Below are 14629 nucleotides of genomic sequence, written 5' to 3' on the forward strand. Positions count from 1 at the left end.
TTTGAATCATATCGATGCCACATATGCTTTCAAAATTAGAAGTAGCTTATTATGTTCAATTGAACTTCAGCAGTGGTGTTAAAAGTAGTTTATGAATGAATCCATACATTATCATCCTTTACATTTGGTGTTGCATAATCTTAAGGAACGTCTTGAAAATGAATTAGCATAATGCATCAATGAATGTCTATCGTTGGAGAAAACATACAGATATCTGGGTGGCAGTAGTTTATGAATGAATCCATATATTATCATGATTTACATTTAGTGTAGCATAATCTTAACAAACGTCTTGAAAATGACAGCCCCAATGGCAAAACAAGTGAATACAATTACATTGGTCTTCTGCAAAATAAGCACCACCACTTTGCGATATGAGTAGAACATTTTTGAATGAATCCTCTCGCAGTCATCCTATTTTACTCCTTCGGATTCGGCTTGTCAGCTCAGTTGACGCCCAAGAAAAGAACCAGACAGCGTCCTCTAGAGGTTAGAACCTACTTTAATCCAATTGCGCACGAATGTGAAATCAATGGAGACGAAGATTCTATGAAATTACTACAGCGTGGTTGGCGTGACGGGGGTAACCGCTGACTATAAATGGCGGGACGCGTTCTATCCGAACATACCGATAAACTTTGCCTCAACGGGTTTCCAACCGCTGCAAGAGGCAAATAACATCCTTTCTAGTTGGTTTGCTATAATTGAAGGTTATCAGAGGTGTTGCGAGTGACAATAGCCAGAACACAAATCTAAGGTAAGTTTGGACCACTGTCTATTTTACATTAGATAATATCTCTGGACCTTCAGTTTGTGCATTGCAAAATAGTTTGCGAATATCTATTCATAAAGGATTTTCCAGTTTTACGGACCAATAGGCTATTGAAACGTACTATGTGCGTAAAACAGACAGAGAACTCCAAATTAGTTATACAATGCCAATGTCAACCAAATATCATATAGGATGCATGTTTTTTTAAGTAATCAAGTATATTTTCAATAATAATGATATCTTCTCTTGTTTTCGAACGAATGGCCAAGTTACCATGAAGTCCACCTGTCTGTTCATTCTGGCATCTCTGGCAGTCTGCAACCTGACCGTGGCTCGAGGACAGAGCATCCCCGATCAAGAGAAAACGGGAGACCGGCAGATAGACGACATCATCCTACAGAGGGCCGAGGGCATCTTGCTCCGCTCCATTCTAAAAATGACAGAGGATGAGGATGGTGTGAATGGTGCGTAATAGCTTTTGGATCGATTTTGTGTTTGGCAAACTGGCCGAGTTTGACACGAACCGGGGGTGTTTTACATTGAATTGAAAAGCAAATAATTTAACACAATTGAAGACATTCATTCTAGTTATGCTTTTGTATACCTGTTTTAAAGTTACCTAGTTGCACGAAAGAAACATTTATATTCGTTTCAGAAAGACCAGATTAACTCAACAATTTCGATTGTTTGTATTTTTTTTCATTATCAAATAACCCAACATTTCCAAGATCTTTCATTCATGTTGTGCAACATTAACGTGAATACATTACTATATTGTGTTATTTGTTAGGATGCAAATCTATTTGGAGAGGGCAACCGGCAAAGCACCCGTGAAACGCATCCAATATTTTCCAGGAGTTAATACTGGCATCAAAGCACAAATGCCTATATTTTAATGGTGAAATAATGAAAACAGAATAGAATACATATGTTTGACATTAACCTACGTTTTCATGTTCATGTATGTTCAATGGAAATACATGTACACATGGCATAACAAGCGGTAGCAGATTTATATTTTCCCCTGTCAGTAAACTAATCAGGTTGTCATTTTAATTTTACAGAGGCATTGTCCTCTCAGCCAGAGTGGCTAGTGAAGCGGCAACACCCTGGTAAACGAGAGGAGGACGAGGACGAAGACGAAGACTCAGGGGAGGTCCAGAAAAGACAGCACCCAGGAAAACGTGAAGACGAAATTGACTCTTTTGTGGAGCTCCAGAAAACGCAGCATCCAGGCAAGCGCTCAATGGTGGAGCAGATTACAGAGAACTCCGCATTTCTAAGTGAACTCTCCAAACGGCAGCACCCGGGCAAGCGCTACCTGATGATGTACAGCAAGCGCCAGCATCCTGGCAGGCGAGATGTGGACGACGAGTCAGACGCAGGGGACCTCCAGGAGTTGGAGAAGCGCCAAGGGGACCTCCAGGAGTTGGAGAAGCGCCAACATCCCGGCAAACGTTACTGGTATGACATGAGTCCGGATTTGGGCGCCAACAGCCCCAGTGACGTGCTGGACCCTGGCTGCAGTAAAGCCAACCTGTTGCTCGAGCTGTTAGACAACGTGACAAAGAGTCGCGCTGCGGAGAAGAGACAGCACCCGGGCAAAAGGTCCGCACCTGAGGAGGATTTGACTGAACCGGAGTGACGAGTGGGCTGGCGCCTGCGAAATGCTGTGTTGTAAAATAAAATCTATGTGTAAATTGATACAATTAATAATTTAAAGTGGTTTATTATGAATATAATATGGACCCCTCCGCCATGGGTAGTCTATAGTCTATTTGGCCACCTGCTTTTATGACGAATATTCAGAAAACGTCTCCAGAAAGTATACTGAGAAATGTTTAAATTAGATATTATTATTACTTTTAAAAAACAATTTGGGGGGGGGCTTGTGTGTAATTAAACACACTTGGATTGCCAGAATCAGTAACGCTCAAAGGGATTTCAAGTTAATGAATAGCTGTGTTGTTTGCTGGACCAATATTGTTGACATGAGATGCTCAGAAATGTATTCGTTTTACAGATTAAGCCTACGTGGCAAAGAAAAATCATAATAAAGCGAAGCATCGCAGGGAAATAGCTTTTGGCTCAGCAGGCAGGCAGCCTGCATCCAACAGAGGACGCAGGCTTTAAATCTGCTCTCTTCGGTCTGGCCTTGAATTGCATGATTCTAAGTGTCAGAGTTATGTAGACCAAATTGACCTGTAGTTAGGTTTATGATTTAATGCGTTTAAGTTATAAAACACAAGTGACTGTTCCCCGGACATATATAGTGGGTCTCTGGATTATTTTATACTTGAATATATTGCATGGTATAAAAACGGATTATTATTGTACATTTTCTGTTATTTTTGCCTTCAAGTTTATTAGGTTATGTATCTACAACGCTGTTATAGGCCTACAATAAAACGCATTGGTACAGATCACGGAGCGTTGGTCTACAGTATGTTTTTCGTTTGAAATTCAGATCTATTCAGAGAAAGCCTCTATCCTTAGCCTTGCAACTAACATGGAATAGGTTAATTATGCTTTTACCTTCCCCTACTGTGATTTCTAGTGGAAGAGATGGACACCAATTCGTTCCCACTAACACAACAATTACAGCGCCATTAGCTAAGTAAAACGCACCCACGTTCAGAGACGCACTACCAGTCAAAAGTTTGGGGTCACTTTTCAATGAAAACATACATGAAAGGAGTTGCAAAATGAATAGGAAATATTGTCAAGATGTTGACAAGGTTATAAATAATGATTTTTTAAATGTTGAAATCAGCAAACTGCTCATCCACATGACGCCATACACGTGGTCTGCGGGTGTGAGGCCGGTTGGGCAAACTGCCAAACTCTCTAAAATTACATTGGAGGCGGCTCATGGTAGAGAAATTAACATTAAATTCTCTGGCAACAGCTCTGGTGGACATTCCTGCAGTCACCATGCCAATTGCACGCTCCCTCAACTCGAGAGAGCTGTGGCATTGCGTTTTGGTGACAAAACTGCACATTTTAGTACCATTTTATTGTCCCCAACATGAGGTGCACCTATATAATTATCATGCTGTTTAATCAGCTTCTTGATATGCCACACCTGTCAGGTGGATTGATTATCTTGGCAAAGGAAAAATGCTCATTAACAGGGATGTAAACTTATTTGTGCATAACATTTTGAGAAATAAGCATTTTGTGCATATTGAACATCAGCTCATGAAACATGGGACCAATACTTTACATGTTTATATTTTTGTTCATTGTAGGATTTCCCAGCATTTTTGCAGGAGCTAGTCATTTCTATGCGATGTGGCCACAGGCACGTGAAGTACCATAATGACACACACAGTGCGACCAAAACAAAACTCTACACACATGCAATAGCATTTCTCACTCGATACAAAACATGGAATGAATATCTTGGTATCTCTGTTTTCTGTAGATCCACCTGCAACTGGACTCTTTATAAGATAACCTACTCTTGGCGATACTTTCCTCGTTCTCGATTCGGGAAAAGGGTTAACACACTGTAGCTACTTGTGCCGATGCTCTCCCTCATGCGCGGCTAGCAAGCTAGTGATAAAAACTTGTGAAAAAGTGAAATAGGTAGCTAGTTATCTGGTAGCTAGTTAAAGTTCATATTATCATGCAAAAATCTTGTAATGTTAATTTGTATTGACATTCATTTGAACTTAGTCTAACTGTTGTCTGCTGTTTTTGTCTTTTCGTTTTGTGGGTAGAAATTTGGGACAAAATATCCACAGGAAAGTATTACTAAACCGACTTCAAAACGCAGGTCTCTGTGTGGCGATCTTGATTTGTTTGCTCATCACCTAAAGCACACACATAAGACAGAAGTGCATGCATACTAAACAAAACCATTCGAGCCCTCCCAGAAATGTGGTTGTTTGTTCAGGGGCTTACTCAGACCTAGCTCCGAAGCAGAATGCACAATACGACCTCCTGATCCCAGAGGATGCTGGGTAACAACCCCCCCCCCCCAGTCGTCTCGGTGTAACTGACTCTTTCTCTCTGGTCTTAGGTTCCTGGAGGGAGACGAGGATGAGGACACATGCACCATCTCACAGGATGACATCGCTGATGCTGTGGGAATAGACACATTACCTCCGGGGAAAATTTGAGTCTTTCAGGGGCAATGTGTCATTTAAGTTGCCACAAGCAGAAGATTTTAAATAATCTGGGTTCTCTGTCAGTCTTTTTTATAACAATGTGTTTGTCTCGAACCCGCTCTCACTCCACAGTACTTTAACCTGACCCTGTCTCAGTTTGGGCCCTACCAACTGGATTACAACAAGACTAGACGGTCAGTTTCACCTGCTGTTGTTTGAGTGTTCTGTGCAAGTGGGCCAGATATTCTTTGCTTTATTGTTAGACCTGCATTTACTAGATACATTAACTGTGAGTGTGTGTTTTGGTCTTGAGAAGATGTCTGTTTCGTATGTGTGTGTGTTTCCTCTATTCCAGCCACCTGCTGCTTAGTGGAAGTAGAAGTCATGTGACCTGCCTAGACTGTCAGTCCAAACAGCTGATGTGTGAGATGAATGTGATGAAGATGGGGACCCAAAACACACCTCCATGCTGTAAGGGCTATTTGACTAAGAAGGAGAGTGATGGAGTGCTGCATCAGATGACCTTGCCTCAACAATCACCTGACCTCAACCCAATTGAGATGGTTTGGGATGAGTTGGACCACAGAGTGAATGAAAAGCAGCGAACAAGTGCTCAGCATTTGTGTGAACTCCTTCAAGACTGTTGGAAAAGCATTTCTCATGAAGCTGGTTGAGAGTGCCAAGAGCGTTCAAAGCTGTCATAAAGGCAAAGGGGCTACTTGTAATGAGTAGGTGTTTCCAAACGTGGACTGGTACTGTATGTGCATATATAACTCAGCAAAAAAAGAAACTTCCTCTCACTGTCAACTGTTTATTTTCAGCAAACTTAACATGTGTAAATATTTGTATGGACATAATATTCAACAACTAAGACATAAATAAATTGAACAAGTTCCACAGATATGACTAACAAAAAGGGGGGGGACCGAAATAAAAAATAACAGTCAGTATCTGGTGTGGCCACCAGCTGCATTAACCTCCCTGGGATATGTGGGACGCTAGTGTCCCACCTGGCCAAAAGACAGGGAAAATGCAGAGCGCCAAATTCAAATAAATTACTATAAAAATCTAACTTTCATTAAATCACACATGCAAGATAGCAAATTAAAGCTACACTGGTTGTGAATCCAGCCAACATGTCAGATTTCAAAAAGGCTTTTCGGCAAAAGCAAACAATTCTATTATCTGAGGATAGCACCTCCCTAAACAAAGAGAAACCATAATTCAACCCTGCAGGTGCGACACAAAACGCAGAAAATATAATTCATGCCTTTACCTTTGACGAGCTTCTTTTGTTGGCACTCCAATATGTCCCATAAACATCACAAAGGGCCATTTTTGTTCGATTTAATTCCGTCTATATATATATCAAAAATGTCCATTTATTTGGCGCGTTTGATCCAGAAAAACACTGGTTCCAACTTGCTCAACGTGACTACAAAATATCTCAAAAGTTACCTGTAAACTTTGCCAAAACATTTCAAACTACTTTTGTAATACAACTTTAGGTATTTTGTAAAGTAAAATAATTGCTAAAATTGAAGACAGGATGATCAATACAGGAAGAAAACAAACAAGCATGCTTTCTGGTCACGTGCCTCTATCTAACAGTACACTTCAAGTGACCCTCGTTCAAGATGGCAGTACTTCTTCATTACACAAAGGAATAACCTCAACCATTCTAAAGACTGTTGACATCCAGTGGAAGTGATAGGAACTGCAAGAAGGTCCTTTAGAAATCTGTATTCCCAATGAAAACCCATTGAAAAGAGTGACCTCAAAACAAAACAAAAATAATCTGAGTGGTTTGTTCTCAGGGTTTCGCCTGCTAAATAAGTTCTGTTATACTCACAGACATGATTCAAACAGTTTTCTATCCCAATATACAAATAATATGCATATCTTATCTTCTGGGGATGAGTAGCAGGCAGTTGAATTTGGGCATGCATTTAATCCGGACGTGAAAATACTGCCCCGTCACCAAGAAGTTAAGTACTGCAGTGCATCTCCTCATGGACTGCACCAGATTTGCCGGTTCTTGCTGTGAGATGTTACCACACTCTTCCACCAAGGCACCTGCAAGTTTCCAGACGTCCAACAGGTCCCAGGTCACAGTGCTCTGTGGGATTGAGATCTGGGCTCTTTCCTGGCCATGGCAGAATACTGACATTCCTGTCTTGGAGGAAATCACGCACAGAACGAGTAGTATGGCTGGTGGCATTGTCATGCTGGAGGGTCATGTTTAAAAAATATATATATTTTACCTTTATTTAACCAGGAAAGTCAGTTAAGAACAAATTCTTATTTTCAATGACGGCCTAGGAACAGTGGGTTAAATGCCTGTTCAGGGGCAGAACGACAGATTTGTACCTTGTCAGCTCGGGGATTTGAACTTGCAACCTTCCGGTTACTAGCCCAACATTCTAACCACGAAGCTACCCTGTCAGGATAAGCCTGCAGGAAGGGTACCACATGAGGGAGGAGGATGTCTTACCTGTAATGCAAAGCGTTGAGATTTCCTGCAATGACAACAAGCTCAGTCCGATTATGCTGTGACACACCGCCCCTGACCATGACAAACCCTCCACCTCCAAATCGGTCCCGCTCCAGAGTACAGGCCTCGGTATAACGCTCAATCCTTCGACGACACGAATCCGACCATCACCCCTGGTGAGACAAAACCGTGACTTGTCAGGGAAGAGCACTTTTTGCCAGTCCTGTCTGGTCCAGCGATGGTGGGTTTGTGCCCATAGTCGACGTTGTTGCTGGTGATGTCTGGTGAGGACCTGCCTTACTACAACAGGCCTACAAGACCTCAGTCCAGCCCCTCTCAGCCTATTGCGGACAGTCTGAAAACTGATGGGGGGAATTGTGCGTTCCTGGTGTAACTCAGGCCGTTGTTGATGCCATCCTGTACCTGTCCCTCAGGTGCGATGTTCAGATGTACCGATCCTGTGCAGGCGTTGTTACACGTGAGAGAGAATATAGGAGATGGCACGGGTCAAAATTATTGATTGATGACCGTACGTCATGATGACGTGTACATGTCTGAATATGGGCCTCCGGCCCGTCCCCCCCTGTTCATGTGTTCACGTGTTAGAGGGTGTGTGTTATTTTATATATCTATGGTATGCTTTGAAGTAGTCCTGTTGTTTGATGTCTAGGGGGCTGGTTGAACTGGGGAGGGTGGGGGTTGAGTGTTTGAACTTTTGGGACCGTGTATGTCCCCCCCACCCCCAGTTTAATCTCCCTTATGGTTGTTATCTATGAAGTAGGAATGTCCAGGGTTATGTATCTGGGGCCTAGGCTTTATAAATGTCCAGAACAAGCCATTTTTAAGACCTGAATATTAAACATCTAAAATAAGGGGAATTCTCGGAGTGCTCTGTAGCTCATGTCATGAATCCAACGCCAAAAGCCTGGAGGATATTTTGCTTGAGGCTCCAGAATGTTTTAAAGGATTTTTGTTCGTTCATATTCAACCTGGAGGAATCTACGGTTAAGATATTCACAGACAGCGTGTCCCAACCCTTTTATCGTGCAGAACCAGAGCCTTTTTCTCCAGCGCTAAGGATACGAGAATGGCTTAAAATAAGGCTAGCTTTGTGTCAAATTTGTCAAAGACAACTGTAAGATCTGAAAAAACATGTATTATTTTATAGTCTATTCCTACATGGGTATGTTATGAACATTACGTTTTATTAAAGTTTGTAATAATGTACAAAGACCGGCCTCCAAGGTTTTTATTTTTTATATAAAACACGTGTGATGCATGTTTAAATATTATTCAAATGTGTTACTTAATTCAAACATGTCTTAAAGGTTGTATGAAATATTTTGGAATTCAATAAAAGGAATTTAAAAAATGGTATCTCACCCTTTAACTATGGGAAAAGCCTATTTAACAACGTCTTCCAGCTCTGTCGCGAAGTAAAATAGAATCAGAGTGTGTGTGTGTGTGAGTGGTCTTGGGGCGTAGCAACAGGCGTGTGTGTGTGTGGTTGTGTGTGTGTTACATAAATCATAAGGTGGGGGGGGGGGGGGGGTTCAACACGGGGTCCCAGAGCTCTATCTGTAGAGAATCGTTTGAAACCAAGGTTTACATTATCCGTCATATGGCCTGTCAAGATATAGGCCTACAGCCCGGGTTAAACACTGATATCTAATCAACACACAGGGATTCTAGCAAACCCAATGCAGACAGAACGGTACTTTGAATTCAAAGCCTTTTGGGGGCTCTAAAACAGACATACAGGGGTGGGGTGTAGCATACATCTATCTCTCTTCCGTACTTTTAGATAGTTAGGGACAGAACTATTTTTAACGTTGTTAGCATTGCTTTAGGGCAAACAGGCCCGAATATTGAGCTGCACGGACAGATTAAAATATATATATATATATTCTGAATAAGGGAATCTCGCATAATGGATATTTCTGGAGGTGAGTAAATGAAAAACATATTTTAAGATTTGTTTGAATATTATTGGAATATTAACCCCTAGTTATTTGGGTATTTCAGGCCAAAAGGCCAATATAGGTTAAAAAAAGTGTAGATATAGCGTATAACTGTTAATATTGTCTAATGGTGTCTAGGATCCCAGACATTTACGCAGCTTTTACGCGATTTACCTGATCTGGAACAACATGAGGGAGGTTCACAGGAGCAAAAGTCAGGTAGGCAATCACCAGCGGCCTTTTTTTCGTTGTAAGTCCTTATAATTAAACACATACCCAAGAATATTTATATATAAAAATAAAAAAATAGGGTGTACTATTTTAAAAAACTATTTTATGTATTTACAGCCGACATACAGCCAGGAATGATAAAGGATGCGTTATGGACATCTGCCACGCAGGACTTTGATGCAATTCTACCGTTCTGTACGAGCGATTTTTCAAACTCACCGCGAATCCAGGGAACATCGACCCCCGCCCGAAATATTCCAGACCGCAACAGGCAAAAAGCAGTGGTGGCCCAAATACATTGCTCTGAATCAAGCCCACCCGAAAACTACTGTTGGGTCGGGAACTTGCGGCTTCACGAGCCGGCGCTCCAGGGACACGGTATGAGACCATTATACAGTTTTGTTATTAGTTATAAGCCTTTGTATTAGTTATAGATCTGTTGATAGCCTATGTTAAAACAAGGACAAATAATGTTTTTTCAGACTGCCCGGAGACAGGCCCAGCAGAATCTGGAACGCTAGAGGGAAAAAGTCACACACCCCCGGTTTCGGCGATTCGTCACAACAAGCGCCAAAAAAGCCGAGGTATTTTAACTATGTATTGTTAATATATATTATTATACCGGAAAGGTATTTGACATTTGTATGTAGGTAACATATATATATTTTTATATCTAATAACGTAATTTTGTATGTATTATTTTCATTCAGACTCCGCCCCGGCGAAAAACGGCACAGGCGGCCACATACATCTAGAGCTGGGGGTTTCCGGAGCCCCGAGAATTCCCAATGAAACACCCGAGAGAACTGTTTTTAATGACATGTCAGATGTTGACGACCAGCTATTCTGTGATGCGGCCAACCTTATCGACCCAGTCAATTCTACGGCCTCAGTACCGGCAGCCGAACAAGAAAGGTTTTTCACATTATTTTCCAGGGCTTTGAAATCGAGGAATGTTTTGCTATACAAACGCCTGGGGGATTTAATTGAGAGACAGTACAGAGTCGGGTTGTGTCAGGGTTGTGTACAGGAATAAATTCAACAATACAGAGATTCGACAGTTTTTCAATTTCCTATGGGTGAATCAGAATCTTGACTATGCTATATTTTACATGATGATAATGGACACTCTAAATGATCTGTTAGAGACGGCAAGAGATTATGGCGAACCTCGTGATGTCTTACAGTTGGAAATTTGTGGAGATAGCCTGCATAACACAGTATCTCTTAGTTTGCCCAATGGCGAAGCAGATCTTGAACAATTTACCGCGCTGGTAGAACGCCTTGTTCAGTCAAATTTAGCCATCATAGCCGATCGGACCCTCGAGCTTGTAGTGCAAATAATACGCCAACCGCAGGGGGGTGGTGGGCAGAGAAGGAAGCTTGATAGCCTAATGCAGTCAGAAATCATAAGCAATAAAAGGGCCTACCTCATAAACATTCACAATTCTGATAATAAGCTATGTTTTGCAATAGGCCTAGCGCATTTACTTAACCCCGGATGTACTGATCTGACGGCATTGCAAAAGGCTAGAGAGATCCAAACGGCTTTGGGTCTCGGGATACAGGAAGGGGTGGCATTCTCAGACATTGTCAAATTTGAAAACTTTCTGAATATCAAGATTGTGGTCTTGTACCACAGTAGAGCTAATGCAGCTCTCTTGAAGTTCCAAAACACCCCCCAACCGCACCCTCAGATTCTGTACTTTTATGTGCAAAACAAACAATACTATGCCGTTACCAACATCACAGCGTTCATAGGCGCACCCTATGTGTGTCCATCCTGCCATACCAGCTACACCCGAAAGGGGGGGCACTCGTGCCGCTATAACTGTTCAGTATGTCAGGATGCAGAGTGCCCTATGCAAACCTTAAACTTGACACCATGTGAGGATTGCCATCGCACATGTCGTTCGACCTACTGTTACGATAAACACAAAATTGAAACATGGCACCCTAAGGCCTGTAAATCTGTAAGCATTTGTGCCATTAACAAGAAATGCCCAAAATGTCATTAAAATAGATAGCCCTAAACCACATGTTTGTGGAATCATACATTGTCCAATCTGTAAAGGGGCTCTGAAAAGCAGAAATGCTGAAGTGGTTCAAGAAGTGCCACACAAGTGTTATATTCAGAGAAATATTTGTTCTATGATTTTGAGACAAATCAGCAATCGGGGGATCATTTGCCTATTTTTGTATCTACCATGACATTCAAGGGGGAAAAGTGGTCTGCAGAAGGATCCAATTGTGCACTACTCTTTCTAAAACATTTTAGAAAACCACAGTACCGAAACTTTACGTTTATAGCGCACAACGCTAGAGCCTACGACTCTTACCTTCTTCTGAACCCCTTGATAGGTAGTAAAATCTTGTGTTTTGTAGATCCAGCCTTCAACCAGAGATACATTGACAGTTTAAGCTTCTTACCCATGAGATTGGCTCAAATGCCAGAGGCCTTGGGTTTTGAAAACTCTGTGAAAGGCTGGTTCCCCCACTTCTTCACATCTGAGGAGAATCTACATTATATCGGATCATATCCCAGCCCAGAAATGTACGGGTGTGATCAAATGTCTCCCAAAGAGCGTGAGAGATTCATGATTTGGTATGAGACAGTAAGACAGGGCACCTTTGATTTCCATAAAGAGATGGAATCATACTGTGACAATGATGTGGTTATACTTCGTGAAGGATGCCTCAGATTCAGAGAAGAGGTAATCAAAGATGCAGGCATTGACCCCTGGAGTTGTACAACTATTGCATCAGCATGCATGAAAACATACCTTACACACTATCTCTATAGCTATCTCCTCGCCTGACCACTACCGACGCCAATTCTAGGCATACTCTAGTGGGTCCATTCAATGGCTAGAGTATATGGCCCAGGATAAAGACATTTGTATTCAACAGGCTTTGAATCGAGGGGAGAAGGCATTTGGCTCTTACCATGTAGATGGCTACACCAAGATTGATGGGGTTGAGACTGTGTATGAGTACAACGGTTGTTTCTTCCATGGTTGCAAATCTTGCTTTGTGCCCCAGAACATGTGTGTCCTAACCCAAAAGACTTTTGGGGAAATGTACCAAGAGTTTCAAGACAAAGTTGATTCTTTACAGGCTACTTACGGTCTAAAAGTGGTTGTTTTGTGGGAGCACGAATGGACAGCCCTCATAAAGTCTGATCCTCACGTTCAAGCATTCCTTTCCAGCTTTGACACCCCAGAACCTCTGGAGCCAAGACAGGCCTTGTATGGCAGCCGTACCAATGCTTTGACATTGAGGTATGTAGCGCAACCCGACGAGACAATAGGCTATGTAGATTTTACATCCCTTTATCCGCATGTAATGAGTTCCTCATGCTATCCTATAGGTCATCCTGAAATTATTCATCATGATTTTGACTTACCTCAAAACTATTTTGGTCTGATCAAAGCAACTGTCTACCCTCCAAGGGGTTTGTTTATACCTGTGTTACCTTACAGGGGCCCTCAAGGAAAACTTTTCTTTCCCATTTGTCGCACCTGCAGTGAAAACAGCACTGACAGGTGTATGGGTCACAGCTGAATTCTCTAAGGCTTTAGAGATGGGGTATTGTGTGGCCAAAATCTTTGAAGTATGGAACTTTTCAAAGAAATCAGACACTCTTTTTAAAGAGTACATCAAGACCTTCTTGAGATGTAAGCAAATGGCTTCAGGCTATCCTGCATCGGTCACAGATCAAGAGAGTAAAGACAGGTACATTCAAGACTATCATGACAGAGAAGGCATCCTTCTTGACCCTGACAGAATAGAGGTCCACAAAACCAAACAAAAATGTGTCGAAATTGTACTTGCTTTGGGGCAAATTAGCGCAGAGGTGTAATATGCTAACAACGTCGATTATTAAAGACCCTGAAGAATTTTGGGAATTCGTTTTTTCGGACCAATACGAAATTTCACATTTTTCATTCTTGAGTCAAGACATTGCCTTGGTGTGCAATGGCGACGTAACAAGAAGTGGGTTCTACCCCCGGGTAATGTAAATGTGTTTCTTGCAGCATTTACCGCAGCCTATGGCCGACTTGAACTGTACAAGCTCATGGAGCAGCTTCAGAGGCGGGTACTTTACCATGACACAGACTCTGTGGTCTATGTAAGCAAACCGGGGGATTGGAGCCCCCCACTCAGCAACTATTTGGGTGGCTTAACGAGTGAACTCGCAGAGGGTGACCATATCACAGAATGGTCATCCTGTGGGCCCAAAAGCTATGCTTTTAGAACTCTAAAGAATCACGTGGTATTGAAAGCCAAAGGAGTGACTCAAAACTATGAAAATGCCCAGCGTCTAAACTTGGAATCAATCACACGCTTGTTTGAGGGGGGTTCCTAAATGACAGGAATAGTGACTTTGAGATTTAGGAGCTCCTACAAAAAGATTGTTGGGTATAATAAAGGGCTTCCATCTGAGGAAGGCCCCACTTACTAAAAGATTCAGGGTTGTCTATGACAAGAGACTGCTTTTGCCTGACTGGAACACATTACCCCTTTGGCTACTGACTTATGCTACAAGCTACAGGGGTCTTAAAGCTTAAGATATAATGACTGCTGTAGAAGGTTTTGACCCCCGGTTGCAACTACCATTTTCGGCCTTAATCGCAGGGCCTTCGAATAGTGGTAAAACTTGTTTTGTAAAAAGTATTTTAGAGAATTCTGAACATGTGTTATCTCAAAAGCCTAATAATGTTGTGTGGTGTTATTCATGTTATCAACCTCTGTATGATGAATTGTTGAAGACAATAAAAATCAAGTTTGTTGAAGGAATACCTGATACCTTGTCTGATGATGAACTTTTACCTCCTCATAAAAACAATCTGTTGGTTTTGGACGATATGCTATTTGCAGGTAGCAAACATCCCGAAATTGCCCGAGCGTTTACCCAATATACTCACCATAGAAACCTGTCCGTGCTTTATTTGGTGCAGAATGTGTTTCACCAAGGTAAAAATAGCCGCACCATCAGTTTGAACGCCAATTACATGGTTTTGTTCAAAAATCCTAGAGACAAACTACAAATTAA

The 14629-nt window shown here is 41.9% G+C and overlaps 2 protein-coding genes across 2 annotated transcripts; both read left to right on the forward strand.

Moving 5' to 3' along the window:
* Positions 1-619: 619 nt before the first annotated feature.
* Positions 620-3202, forward strand: LOC124021209 (pro-thyrotropin-releasing hormone-A-like). The gene is made up of 3 exons (XM_046336562.1): positions 620-757; positions 1042-1236; positions 1837-3202. The coding sequence occupies exons 2-3, from the start codon at positions 1047-1049 to the stop codon at positions 2415-2417; spliced, it is 771 nt and encodes a 256-aa protein (XP_046192518.1). The 5' UTR covers positions 620-757; positions 1042-1046; the 3' UTR covers positions 2418-3202.
* Positions 3203-9697: 6495 nt separating this feature from the next.
* Positions 9698-14365, forward strand: LOC124031653. The gene is made up of 3 exons (XM_046343156.1): positions 9698-9951; positions 10056-10157; positions 10284-14365. The coding sequence occupies exon 3, from the start codon at positions 10686-10688 to the stop codon at positions 11589-11591; it is 906 nt and encodes a 301-aa protein (XP_046199112.1). The 5' UTR covers positions 9698-9951; positions 10056-10157; positions 10284-10685; the 3' UTR covers positions 11592-14365.
* The last annotated feature ends 264 nt before the right edge of the window (positions 14366-14629 follow it).

The sequence above is a fragment of the Oncorhynchus gorbuscha genome, linkage group LG03, assembly GCF_021184085.1.
Source record: "Oncorhynchus gorbuscha isolate QuinsamMale2020 ecotype Even-year linkage group LG03, OgorEven_v1.0, whole genome shotgun sequence".
NCBI lineage: Eukaryota > Metazoa > Chordata > Actinopteri > Salmoniformes > Salmonidae > Oncorhynchus > Oncorhynchus gorbuscha.

Bases quoted from the DNA above. Each gene is read 5' to 3' on its own strand.
- LOC124021209 (XM_046336562.1), top strand. From the start codon at position 1,047: ATGAAGTCCACCTGTCTGTTCATTCTGGCATCTCTGGCAGTCTGCAAC. The intron at 1,237-1,836 runs GTGCGTAATAGC...TTAATTTTACAG, and splicing joins GGATGAGGATGGTGTGAATG to AGGCATTGTCCTCTCAGCCA.
- LOC124031653 (XM_046343156.1), top strand. From the start codon at position 10,686: ATGATGATAATGGACACTCTAAATGATCTGTTAGAGACGGCAAGAGAT.